General features: G+C 37.0%; 2 protein-coding genes across 2 annotated transcripts; one reads left to right on the forward strand and one right to left on the reverse strand.

The window, feature by feature from the left end:
- Positions 1–304: 304 nt before the first annotated feature.
- Positions 305–2,767, forward strand: LOC143632100 (subtilisin-like protease). Its single transcript, XM_077100683.1, has 3 exons — positions 305–1,405; positions 1,598–1,601; positions 1,638–2,767. Exons 1-3 carry the CDS (start codon positions 305–307, stop codon positions 2,495–2,497), a joined length of 1,965 nt encoding a protein of 654 aa, XP_076956798.1. The 3' UTR covers positions 2,498–2,767.
- A 2,616-nt stretch (positions 2,768–5,383) lies between these two features.
- On the reverse strand, positions 5,384–7,654 carry LOC143632154 (uncharacterized). Its single transcript, XM_077100732.1, has one exon. The coding sequence runs from the start codon at positions 7,652–7,654 to the stop codon at positions 5,384–5,386; it is 2,271 nt and encodes a 756-aa protein (XP_076956847.1).
- Between the last annotated feature and the right edge of the window lie 6,119 nt (positions 7,655–13,773).

The following is a 13,773-nucleotide window of genomic DNA, read 5'->3' on the forward strand; positions in this document are numbered from 1 at the left end:
TCTACACAAACAAACTCAAAGCTGGCTGAGAAAGTGATTGTTAGCAGGCCCGATACCTTTGCAGTTTTTGGTAGATATAAGAAACTCAAGTATGTTCCTAGATAATAAACCAAAACGAGAATGACAACAACATACTTGCTGATTAAGGATAAATACTAATCCTGAAAGCAATAACAAATGTGTTTTAAGTGATAAATCAATCTTCTTTGTCTTAAAAGCAAGATATGGCACTATGAAAACTAACAAACTTTCAAGGGGTTTAAACCTTCTTTTTCAATAAACACTGAGAGACTCGAGATACAAAATGTCGCCAACAATTGGTCTTGTGTTCCTTCTCACTTGCACCACCTTTTTCAATGTACTTCTCACCAAAGCCACTGAACTCAAAACTAACATTGTCCACTTAAGTTCCCCTGAAGTCCAGACCCTCAACACTGACGAATGGTATGATTCATTTTTGTTAAAAGTAGCTGCGCGATCAAACGGGAAACCAGTGATGGTTTTCAAGTACTATCATGTGATTACCGGATTTGCTGCTAAAATGTCAGCCGATCAAGTAAAGGTGATGGAGAGTTTGAGTGGAGTTTTATCCGTGCGGCCTGAAGGTGTGTATCAGTTACAAACAACTCGTTCACCTCACTTTCTGGGCCTGCACCATAATTCAGGTCTGTGGAAAGACTCAAACCATGGGAAGGGAGTCATAATCGGGCTTATAGACACTGGAGTTACTCCATCGCATCCCTCGTTTAAGGACGATGGTGTCCCCCCTCCACCGTCGAAATGGAAGGGTAAATGTGAAGTGGCAGGGTCATGTAATAACAAGCTGATCGGATTAAGAAGCTTTGTTAACGAAAGTTCTCCGGTAGACGAGGAAGGCCACGGGACACACACTTCAAGTACCGCTGCAGGGAATTACGTAGACAACGCAAAAGTTTTCGGATTGGGGAACGGCACTGCAAGTGGGATGGCACCACTGGCTCACGTAGCCACTTACAAAGTATGTGAACCCTTAGGTTGTCTAGGCAGTGCTGTCTTAGCAGGTATGGATGCAGCTATTGAAGACGGTGTTAATGTGTTGTCACTTTCACTTGGTGGATTTTCCAGGCCCTTTTATATTGAAAGTATAGCACTTGGCGCCTTCAGTGCCATGCAGAAAGGGATCTTCGTGAGTTGTGCAGCAGGTAATAGTGGGCCAGCTAGTGAATCATTATCAAATGAGGCCCCATGGATCCTTACGGTTGGTGCTAGTACAATCGATAGAAGATTCCAGACAACAGTTATTCTTGGAAACAAGAAGAAACTTCATGGTGAATCGTTGTACCAACAAAAGGGTTTCGAGCAGAAGCTTCGGCCTCTTGTTTACCCCCCAAACGGGTGCAATGAAGGGTCGTTGGACCACATTGATGTCAAGGGGAAGGTAGTGTTGTGTGATCTTGATGAGCACATTCCTAATGTTTATATGGGAAGGATAGTTAAGGAGGCAGGAGGAGCTGCCATAATTATTGCTAATGACATTTCTAATGGTGAGAGTATAGCAGCACATCCTCATGTTCTGCCGGCTTCATATGTCGGTTACAAGGAAGGGGCTGAGATTAAGAAGTATTTGAGCTCAACTTCTTCTCCCGTTGCAACTATACGTTCTGATGGAACTGTAGTCGGGATAAAATCAGATCCAGAGATTGCTTCTTTCTCATCAAGAGGGCCTAACCTTGCAAGTCCTGGAATCCTAAAGCCAGATATTACTGGACCCGGTGTGGACATCCTTGCAGCGTGGAATGAGCCGGTCGACAACCAAACAGGAACCAAAGCAGCATTTAACGTCATAGAAGGTACATCGATGTCTTGCCCTCATCTTGCAGGCATAGGCGCGTTGCTCAAAAGTGCGCATCCAGAATGGTCTCCAGCTGCTATCAAGTCTGCAATAATGACCACTGCTAGTCAAGTAAACCGAAACGGAGAGCCCATCGTAGAAGAAAGCGGGTATCTAGCTGACATACATGCCATTGGATCTGGTCACGTAAACCCACCAAAAGCCCATGAGCCAGGCTTTGTTTTTGACATCCAGCCCGATGACTACATTCCTTATCTTTGTGGGTTAGGCTATACGCCCAAACAAATTGAAATCATCGTTAAAAAGAAATGTAATTGCTCAAAATCGATAACAGAGGCAGAGTTGAATTATCCTTCTTTCGTGGTATCTCTAAAAAGAGGCGGCAGCAAAACATACTCAAGGACGGTGACTAATGTTGGTTTGCCAGAAGCTTACACAGTCAAGGACACTTCTGTACCAGAGGGTGTAAGTGTTAAGGTTGTGGTTCATAATGATGAGGGTGTCATGGGCTTCACAGGAGTGCAACAAAAGCGAACATACGATGTAACGTTTAGTCGAGATGCTAAGGATAAGGAGAAAGCACCATATGGGCAAGGGCATATGACGTGGGTATCTAACACCGGAAAGTATACAGTTAGAACCCCGTTTTCATTCAAGTTTGAATGAAGATCCAGATATTGTATAACATGAATTAACATCTATGTATGGTTTTATATATATAATAATAAAGTAATATGATTGGAAGGAAAGAAAAGGTAATATCAATGCATGCTTTCATATGTTCCTGTGAATTCATGTGTTTATATTGATACAAACTTAACTAGAAATGAAAAAATTATAGAATCGTTGAAAATTCAAAGTCAAAATACAAACGAAGGAAACACGTTGACATGTTTCTTTGACCTGATAAACGACGCCAGTTTGAACTAACCATGTTTCTTCATCAACGTTAAGGCCCTGCCCAATATGTCTTCAACCTAATTAAATGATTAAAACAATAAAGCCCAACTTAAACCCCTTTAACAATATAAATAAATGATTAAAAAATAACACTCTGGTAATCCAAGCATTACTGTTTCACTCCTGCATCTCCTTATCACCACATACTGTTGTACCTGTTGGTCGAACCAGCATCAGGATATCATGAACTTTTAATAATATTTAGTAAACGTAAACTATAAAAGTGGCGGAAGGTTAATCAGGCATCATGTGGTGGCGTTGATAGCCGAAAGACAAGGGCACATGCACCAATCAGCCGGTGTCCCGATGATTGAGTGTTATGTGTCTTATGTCCAAGGCTTGATTCAAAACTACTATCGAGCCGGGGGTCTCACCGGAAGCAGCCTCTCTATCCCTATGGAATAGAGGTAAGGCTATCTACATCTTACCCTCCTCAGACCCTACCATAGCATTGCTATTGGTGGGATATACTGAGTACGATGATGATGATGATGAAACGTAAACTATAAAAAAAATTTGCTCATGCCATAATTCATGATAATTGCTCACTAGCTTAGTGAACCAATACTCAAAAGCTCTGAATCAGTTATTAAAATGAGTAACACAGCTTTCAACAACTCATAGAGTCATAATTAAAGCCATAACATAAATAAGTTCATAATTGAGAGATAAGAATGTGGATGTTTGAAATTTCCATATTTACACCATATATGCGTAGCATCAATTACAAACCAATAAAAACTATTTATTAATCGCCAATAGATCTTTGTTGGAGGTTGTAGTCAATTCTTAATAAGTGTTAGTCAAAGTAAATGGTATTTTACAAGTTCAGGGTCATTCAGCCATTCTTCAAAAGTTAGTGAAGTTTTGAAGCAATGTGGCAGGTTACATTAGTTTTGAGGGACCGATTGTGCTCAATTGAAAGTATGGCTGTCAACAGATCATTAAACAGACATTTTGGGGATTCATTAGGAGCATGTTTGGGATTGAGTTTGAAAAATGCTTATTGGCTTATTGGTGTTTTCAAAAACCCAACAAGTTAAAATGTGTTTGGCAATCACAAATATCTTTTTTATTTTAGCTTTTTGAAAGGGTTAAAAAACAGTTTTTCAAAAGCCCCAAATCCTAGCTTTTCAAAATGGCTTTTTGAAAAAGCCAATAAGCATTTTTCAAACTCAATCCCAAACATGCTATAGATTTTCTTTGTAATTTGTTTCCAATTTCTCTTGCAAATCATTCGATTGTTAATCCGTGATAATAATACTTCAATTTCATAATCGACTGTTCGTTTCTTCGGTGTAATTTCACTACAATCTTTTAAATATAGTTTACTCCAAAAGCTTTACATTTCTTTAAAATTTACTTCAAGAAAAAAAACACTGTTCTGAACATGTTTTGTAAGTTTTATGGCATATTTAAAATCAAAAGATTAACTGATTATAAAGGCATTCTGCTCGTTTGAGATCACACCCAAAATGGACAGGTCAATTAGAGATTATGTGTAAGATGTCTCAATTAGGTAATCCTAGTATGCAATGTAAGTGTTTTATGGATCTAAAACTATTAGCAAAAGTGGAAAGAAAGGAAGAGTTTTGAGTGCATATAAAAGTATACCGTAAACATGGCTGCATTTAATTGATGGGATTCGCATCCAGCGTATCAAGAAAATAAGTCATTCTTGATCCAGAGAAGGTTTCCAATTATTAGCATCCATATATACAAACCGAGAAATCTAATATACAGGATAATTTAAATTTCAAGTTAATTTGTTACCTGCTTTAAAGAAAACATTGCAGCTAATGTCTGACTTAAAAATCGTTCATCCGATTTGTAGACTTGCAGCTCTAGTTGATGGACAATAGATAGTCATCAAAAGCAGAGTATAGGAGAAGCTTGGCCTTTATCCTGATTCATCAAGACCGCAAAACTCTAGCCAGAACATTTCACAAGTCAGTTTTTACGACAAGACTGGTCACAGTGGTAACCATTTCAGTGAAAAATCTATGAAGTTGCTGAATGCTTCACCCTGCAGAGGTGCATACATACATACATATATATATATATATAGGGTTAGTTTCATTTGAGAACTCAAAAAAAGTTAAGAACTCTTAAAAACCAAATATTTTTTTAACTTTTTTTATATATTAACATTATTTGAGACTTGTTTTATCATATTTATAAAAAAAAAATTTGATTACATATATAAATCACAAGTTATACATGTGTAAAATTTATGTGATAAAAATTTACAAATGTGTAAAAAAAACATAGATATGCGTAAAAAAAACTAATTTTCATAATTGTAATCGTAAATATAGATGTCAAAAGTGATAAAACTACACTTAAATAACATTAACATACAAAATTTTTTATAAAAAAACGTTAGTTATTAAGAGTTCCTTCAAGTTCTTAAATAATTTAGGAGTTCTCAAATGATACTAATCCTATATATATATATATATAGCATCGAAAACTTAGCAAGTAAAAACAGATAGATCAATTGCAGAATGTAAAATATATACAGTACATAACTCAGTTAAACCATGTATTAGGTCTATACACACACACACCAGTGAAGCTAAGGAAATTAACTTAAGGATTAGATTGCTTCAAATAAAGACGCCACTCATCAATATATGCCATCTTCCCATCATCCATGCTTGGTACGTCACGTGTCTCAAGTCTTTCTATTATCTTTGATGTCTCACCAAGAAGCTTTGTTGCAACCTTCACACTTGCCTCTCTTTTCTCTATTACACTTTCATGGCATCTCGTTGTTATGGCCCGCGGTAAGTTGGTGAAGCAAGCACATAATATGTCTGCAATCATGTCATTTAAATGGGCAAACAACTGCTTTTTGGTCATTGATTCTATGTTGCTTTGGAATCTAAGCAAGATTGTTTGTGTGATTCGGTACATCGAATTCGCAGCAATTAATGTCATAGAAGGGTTCTCCATCAGTTCTCCATTGGTACTTACATTGATTCCTATTACAATTTCTTTAGCTTTATCAGAAAACCACTTTATAATCTCTGTTGTTGTTTTCCCTTTAAAAACATTTTTTGCCAGAGGATTATCCAACCACTTGCATTTGTTTTCGATCTCATGCCATAAGGCCATACTTGCTTTTCGAAGATTTAAATATTCACTTGAACAACTGAGGCTTTCTTCCACAAGATGAGTGTATGAAAGACCTTTACCAACACTTTCAATCAAGCTCCTGACTGTGTCCTTTGGGATATTTGGTAGAGCAACAGCAATGCACGTTAAGGTTACTATCGATAAGCCCCAACTGTTAACAAGCTCTACAGGAAGCAGAGATTGAACTTGATCGGTGTCAAAGATCTCTACTCCTTTGAATCCGGCAGACCTCTCTAGAAGCTCCAAAAGATTGTCGTTTTGTTCAATTGTCGCCTTCAATAAACAAGAATTCATAGAGTTGGAAATGCTCTTCAGTGTACTTTCAGCAAGCTCCATATTATTGTCAATTTGTAAGGTGTAATTGCGGAGGTCTTCATCCACATCATCAGTTTGAAATGACTTAAAAAAACATAAACAGTGAACGACAAGTATCGTAGCTACGAGCCATATTACTTTGCACGAAATGACAACTACCTTTTGCAATCCAATGCAGAAGCTTAGAATGGCATCTTTTGAATTATAAATTATACTTCTTGATCTTCTACTGATTGATAAAAAAGGTATAGGACTTCGTTTCCACTCATGCAACTTTTGTGTCCAGTATGCTTCTACTTTAAAAGACACGAGTTGATTCCGATTCCATTTTGTGGCCAACTTGAAGCTTAAAACTGAAAAACACCTAAGTACAGGAGCAATGGTTCCCACCACAACTCCAATGGACTGTGTTATAAAAATGGCAGTTGTTGACCACTTGTATGGCGATCTATCCTCTATATGTTTCCAATTGCCTCCATATGTAAACATAACCACCAAAAATAAGTTCATTAGCAGACTAATCACACAAATTAGTCCAGAAGTAGTAGATAACGGACTAGTAGCCATCACAAACCGAGGGCTACCGGTTTCTGCCATGACCCAATACCTTCTCACGTGTCGTCTTAGTTTCTCAACCTTAGACATTGGGACATGTTGTCGACTTTGATCGCTTAAAGATCGCTTGTTTGCAGCTTGATACTTGAATTCCAAAATTTCCTTAAATGATGTAATCGTTACAGATGAAGAAATCATTATTATCAGTAACAGCAAGACCATAGCCATGTAGATGTACGCAACCGCAACAAAGAAAAAGGCGTACGAATAAGGAACCTCAATCTCACGACGGATACGACCAATAGCTGTCGTATTTATCTGAATGCAAATATTCACCATCACGGTGATCACAAGAATACACAAACCGCTAACATTTGCTAGCAGAGTGTTATCGTCCATGGACGCCAAAGAAGGCATTAAGTTGGCCATCATCGTGCACAGGAAACCCAAACTTCCTAGCTTGGTCGCTTGGTCCGTGTAACTCGGCATAGCACTGGTCAGATCAACGGGCAGTTTCATGGCGATGGCGATCACCGTGATAACTGCAGCATTGAGTGAGAAATATTTACAAGGAAACCAGAACTTCTTATTCCGGAAACCGTGCAACAAATCAGCTGCCATGGGAAGGACGCATAAAAGTGAAGCGGTGGCGATGTAGATCCCAATCCACACCATAGGTTTACTAAAACTGTCACTGTTTTCGGCATCTCCCTCGGTTTCACAGGAATAATGCAGCTGTGAGATGTCATGACTGCTGAAGTATTTATCAAATTTATCGTCATCAGAGAGGAACCGGTCCAAAGCTGACACAATTCTCAAGCATTTATCATATGAATAACCGTCTGAATTCATGCTAAATTGCTAATTATTTATCTATTTATTTATTTATAAAACAGAGGATATAGATATAAATAGTGTTGTATCGATGATGCAATTGGATGATGATTGAGTGTTCAGACAGAGGCAAAATAATTAATTAGCATCAGCTAACTTACTCGGTTAAAATAAAGCGGCCACGATACGATACGGTGGTTCGACAACTGGTTGCGGCGGTGGAGCTGCCGGAAGCGAGAATTCCGGTAGGGTTTAGTTGGTGACTACCGGAAGCAGATGTGGGTATGGGCGGGTTATACTTGACCCACGTTACCATAGTATAAGAACTATTTTGTCAAGTGGTGTAGTTCAAACCGCTCGCAGCTCGTTTAAAAATTGGTTGAAAGATGATCGCTCGTCTTTTCGTTCGATTGTAAATGAGCCGCTCTGCTCGGTTCGGTTTGTAAACGAGCCAAACAACGAGCAAATGTCTGCTCGGTTCAGCTCAAATATTTTTAATTTATTTTATATATAAACAAAACACATAAATAAATATAAGTATACAATTTTTTTAACCCTTTTAAAATTATATTCCGTCAATTTTATAGTTTCATTTTTTCGCCTCAAGTGTTAAGAATGCTAAAAGTTTGTTTACATATTCATTATATCGCATTTTTAAATTTCTTTCTCACAAAAATTTATAACCTATTACAAGTTTGTGTAAAAACTACTAATTTGTTTACAAAATACATTATTTATAACATTCAAACTTGTTTCTTATTAAAAATTATAAAGTGAAAAACAAATAAGATAATGCTCAAAATCACTCGATGTTCGATCGAAAAATATTCGATTCGATTTTGGCTCGTTTCGATTTCCGCTCTGTTTGAATTTCAGTTGTTCGGTTCGAATCGGTTGTAAACGAGCAAGCCTTCACTCGGTTCTGCTCAGCTCGTGAACAACCCTAATTAAACGGGACAGCCGGAACCTAGCTTGTTTAATATACATGTTACTCAAACACGACAGCTTAAGAAGGTCTTATAAAGTTGTTATTTGGATTTAAAAACAAAGAAAAAAAGAAGACACAAGAGATCTTAGTGTTCCACTATACTAAAGATCTTAGAGGTTTACTCGTAGCAAGGCAGGCAAAGGTGTTCAAGAAATCCGAAATCCGAAAAAAACCGGAATCCGAACCGAAACCGAAACCCGAATAATCCGATCCGAATTCTTATTCGGATTTGGATCATATTCGAATATGGATTTCAAAAAATTCCGGATAGTTCGGATTATTCGGATATCCAAATAATCCGAATATATAACATGTTATTAGTGTATATAGCCAGGTTCATTAACATTTACAATAACTTTATAACCATTAGTTCATTATTCATTCAATCAACCTAACACACCATAGATAAAAATGTCATAACACTCCGTCGTTATACTCTCTAGCACTACTTAACTTCCTTGTTCTTGTAGTGTTTCATTTTTATTTAATAAAACTTAAGTTTGTATATTTGTTATACGGATTATTCGGATAATTTCGGATTATCCGAATCCATCCGAATTCAATTCGGATCGGATAGGAATGTTCCTAATTCGGATCGGATCAGATTTCGGATAGGGTTCCAAAATTTTCAAATCCGAACAATCCGAACCGAATAAACTGAATAACCCGTTATCTGATCCGATGAACACCCCTGACAGAGATATGAATACTTAGCATTGTAGGTCATGTTAAAAGCATGTGTTATGAGAGTGAAGCGAGGCGCCTTAGTAATTCATGGTGGGTTGAATGGCGCTAAACACCATTGCATATACGGCGCTAAAGAGCGCTAAACGGAATTTACTTGGCAGACGTGAGGGTATGATTATGGTTTCTTTTTTTATATAATTGTTAATTAGTAACATAGCCAATAATTTCACTTCGCCTCACACCACAACCATATTTCACGTTTCACCATGCCATAATAAATGTTTTTGAATGTGAAAGCCATTTATCTAGGTGGCATTTGTTGGAAGTTTTGAGTATATGTGTGTGGATGAATGTCTAAAATATAAATGTGGTAAAACTTGTCTCACATCGGGTTGGGAACAAAATGAGTAGTAGTTTATAAGGTTTAGCCTTTACTATTCCATTGAAGCTTTATGAACCGTTTTACCACAAGTCCTACCTGCACGCAGGGGATGCAAATTTGGGTTCCTGGAATAGAATTTCTTCGAACACGTGAGTGCCCGCACGTCCCGCTGACACAAATGCAACTTCGAAAACCCGGGCCCGCATAAGACAATTTTTTGTACTTTTTTTTAAGACTGCTCACTGATGCATTTAGTAACTGTTAGTCAACGGTTATTAATGATTATATTTGGAAGACCACAATGATCCTATTTCATGAGATTGAAAACCATTGCAAATGGTTGAATAATCCTACAGCAAGAAGTTTTTTTAAAAGGAAAACAACAACCTAAATTGGTTGATGGCTTTATGATAAAGCTAAAGAAATTGTGATAGAAATCAATTAGCAATGAAGATATGGTTGATAGTCCTTTTAAGACATTGATAGCTGCCAATTTAATGTATCGAATCACGCAAACAATCTTGTTTGGATACCAAAGTAACATAGAATCAATTACCAACTAGCGGTTGCTTTCCCATTTAAATGGGATGATTGCAAACATATTATGTGCTTGCTTCACCAACATACCGCAAGTCATAAGAGTGAGATGCCATGAAAGTGTGATAGAGAAAAGAGAGGTAAGTGTGAAGGTTGCAGCAAAGTCGACTATAAAGATAATAGAAACACTAAAGGCACTTGAACTGCCAAGGATGGATGATGAGAAGATGGCATATATTGACGAGTGGCGTTTTTATATGAAGCTTTAAAGTAATTTCTCGATCTAGCTTCTATTCCATTTATTTTTCTCTGAATTAGGGGCGTATTACCTTAATTACTAATATATATAAAAGAGAAGTTTGGGGACGCTGGACTATGATTGGTTCATTTGGCAAGATTCCACTGAACCAATTTTTTTTTTTTTTTTGGTTTGTCTTTTGTTTTAAACTTTGATAATTATATTTCTAATTATCTTTGTTATGTTTGTTTTTTATTAGTTTAGTTTCATTACCAATATACCGTAACGGATGTGATAAAAACTGACGTAATTTGCCTTGACTTAGCGCATTTTGTTCTAGTTATAGTACCGTAACGAAACTGATCGAATGACAATTTATTTTTTGTAGTCCGGCTTTATAACGAATGTAAAAAACCCAACTAAATTTGCATAGACTCACCGCCAGGAACCAACAACGCTCGGGTTTTACCAACGCTCGAGTTTCATCGACCAACGCTATCCCAATGTTCCATCTCAATTTTTATAACTTTTTTTTGTTTTAGTTTCCGTACAATAACACTTGTAACAGAAACTGACCGAATTCACGTCACTTAGGTGGTGTTTGTTTTTCACAAAACATTTTCCTGACCTCTTTTGTCTGCATCGCGCAGACGTTTAGGTTTGCAGAATGTTTGTTTTTCGGAAGACATTTAATTAAAAAACTTCTGCACGTCCTCTTCTTCGCGCAGACATGGACCATCCACTTTTCAAATCTATCTGACCTCTTCTAAAATTATCATTCTTTCTTTCTTCCATCTCCATCAGGTCTCTCAAAAATCTTTCAAACCCTAGCCCCTTTCATCCATCCCGTCACCCCTGCCCTCCACCTCCGGTGCGCCGCCGCCGCCACTTGCCTCCTCCACCTCTAGTGCGCCACCTCCGCCACCTGCCTCTCCACCTCCGGTGCGCCGCCGCCACCTGCATTCTCCACGGCGCTCACCTCCAGCCACCGCTCACCACCTGCATCCGGCGACCTATTGTCCATGTCTATCAACAAGGTAAGCTTCTTGTCCAATGATAATTGATATCTTGATAATTGCTAGTTAAGAATTTTATTAGGTTTGATTTATTTATGTTTAGGTTTGATTTCAATTACTGTTTAAGGTTTCGTAAGGGAATGAATTGATCCAGATTGTTTCTATTGTTGTTGCTTATGATATATTATAATATTAATAGTGGTCATTCTTAATTTGATTACTATGGGGTTTTGTTGTGGTCAATAGGGGTGTAAACGAGCCGACCCGAGCCCAAGCTCGACTAGTCTAGACTTTTGAGTGCGGCTCGTTTTTGACCCACAATAACTTGAGCTCGGTTTGTTTCGAGCTCTTATTCTAAAGAGACCTTGGCTTGTCACTCGTTTTCTAAGCTCGGGCTCAGCTTGAAATCGGCTCGTTTAATATTTATTATTTATTCATTATTATATTGTTTATGTTTAATTTTTCTTTTTTTCATATGGCTCGTTAAGGCTTGACGAGTCTAAACGACCTTCTCATATAAGGCTCTAGTTTGGGCTCGATAACTAAACTAGCTTTATTTGATAAATCATGTTATTATATTATTATTACTATTTTATTTTATTATTTTTTTAAATGCAGCATGAGGTATGTGCCGTGCCGGGGCCTCCATTTCGTGTATCACTTAACGAAGATCTTGCTCATAATATTTTACCTCATAGTCCTACAAACCAGGTAAAGGTATTTTAGTAATGGTCAAAATGGGTTTGGGTAAAACTGGTCAAATCTTTTTTTGTTTTAAATAATCTATTTTGATCTTTCAGAGAATGATGTTTGAGCCATCAAATGGAATGCATATGAAGCAAGAGCCCGAGTTTTATCCAAGACACTTACAAGTATGACTGCAAAGTACAGAATTAAGCTAGATGTAAATCCAATATGTGTGTATTGTGCAAGATGAAATTGTTAAGCAGTTAATGCAAAATATCGAACAAATTATTTAAAGAAAAATGTTATTGTGGTTTTATGAATATTATTTCAAGGTTGTTTGACTATTATTTAAATTTCGATGTTGAATGACTTTTTTATTTAAATTTAAGCTTATTTAAAAAGTTCTGTTTTATTTTAGCAGTCTGTAGACGTTAAAAACAAACAGTCTTCTTCTTGCAGACTGCAGAGGTTTGGTCCATCTCTTCTGCTACAGATGCTTGCAGTTGTGGTCCGCAGACTGCAGACATTTTACCTCTGAAAAAACAAACAGCATCTTACCGCCTCAACACTTAGGACCGGTAATGCTTGTGTCTTACCAACGTTCGGATTTACCAACCTGCCCGGCACAACGCGCCGGGTAAAAAGCTAGTTGGCTACAAATAGAGTCTCAAAGTATGTTTCAATTATAGTGATTCATTTGTATGTTAGGTACCATCCTTTAAATTAGGCAAATGGCCATAAAGCAACAGATAGATTGAAGGAGATTATTTTTTTAACGACAAATGATCTCATGTGTAAACCTACGAGCTTACGAGTGACTCGCCAACCATAATCAATTCGTAAACGTAGACATAAAAGAAAAGAATATATTAACTAAAAAAAACAGCTTTTGTTATAAACGTATGGATAACATATGCATGTGTATGACATCAAATTTCAACTCCAATTATACAGAACTGTCTCATAAATAGTTGTTTTGATAATATAAATGTTAACCTATGTAGCAGACAATTTACATTATTAATCTTTTTATCTTCTTTCTTTATAATTTCTTAGAATCAAAATTAAAACATTAATCTTGTTATAATTGGTGGCAAAATTATAACTTTAAATAAAGATAATATTAAAACTTTAAGACAGAATTACAAATTGTGTCCTTTAAACATGGCTGATTTATGGATCACGTCCTTTAAAAAGTTTACTATTCATTCTTTGTCCTTTAAATGAGAAAGTGTTTCGCTTTTTGTCCTTTACACTAACTGACATCCATTTTCTCTGTTAAATGGTCTCATGTGATTTGCACGTGATGGGTAAACTTGTAATTTTATGATTTTATTAATTTCCCTACTAATAAATACAAAATCCAAACACCATCAAACACTTGACCATCGCCCTGTTCATCATCTTCGTGCCACCCAACCCAATCCCTTTCATTTTCCGGCTTCTCTAATGATCGGAGACGGCACCGGAAGTTTGAATTTTGACCGGATTTACCAACACCTTCTTCTCTTCGCTAGATCTGGGATGTTTTTTTGGCAGTGCCCCAAAATTAGTTCAGATAACAAAACTAAAACAACACAAGTAAACCCTAAACTTTGGAAT

The sequence above is a fragment of the Bidens hawaiensis genome, unplaced genomic scaffold (genome assembly GCF_021521415.1).
Source record: "Bidens hawaiensis isolate Kalapana, Puna unplaced genomic scaffold, B.hawaiensis_p1.1 tig00006365_1, whole genome shotgun sequence".
In the NCBI taxonomy this organism is placed as follows: domain Eukaryota; kingdom Viridiplantae; phylum Streptophyta; class Magnoliopsida; order Asterales; family Asteraceae; genus Bidens; species Bidens hawaiensis.

What these genes read in the sequence shown, in the direction of transcription:
- LOC143632100 (XM_077100683.1), top strand. Translation starts at nt 305, where the DNA reads ATGTCGCCAACAATTGGTCTTGTGTTCCTTCTCACTTGCACCACCTTT.
- LOC143632154 (XM_077100732.1), bottom strand. Translation starts at nt 7,654, where the DNA reads ATGAATTCAGACGGTTATTCATATGATAAATGCTTGAGAATTGTGTCA.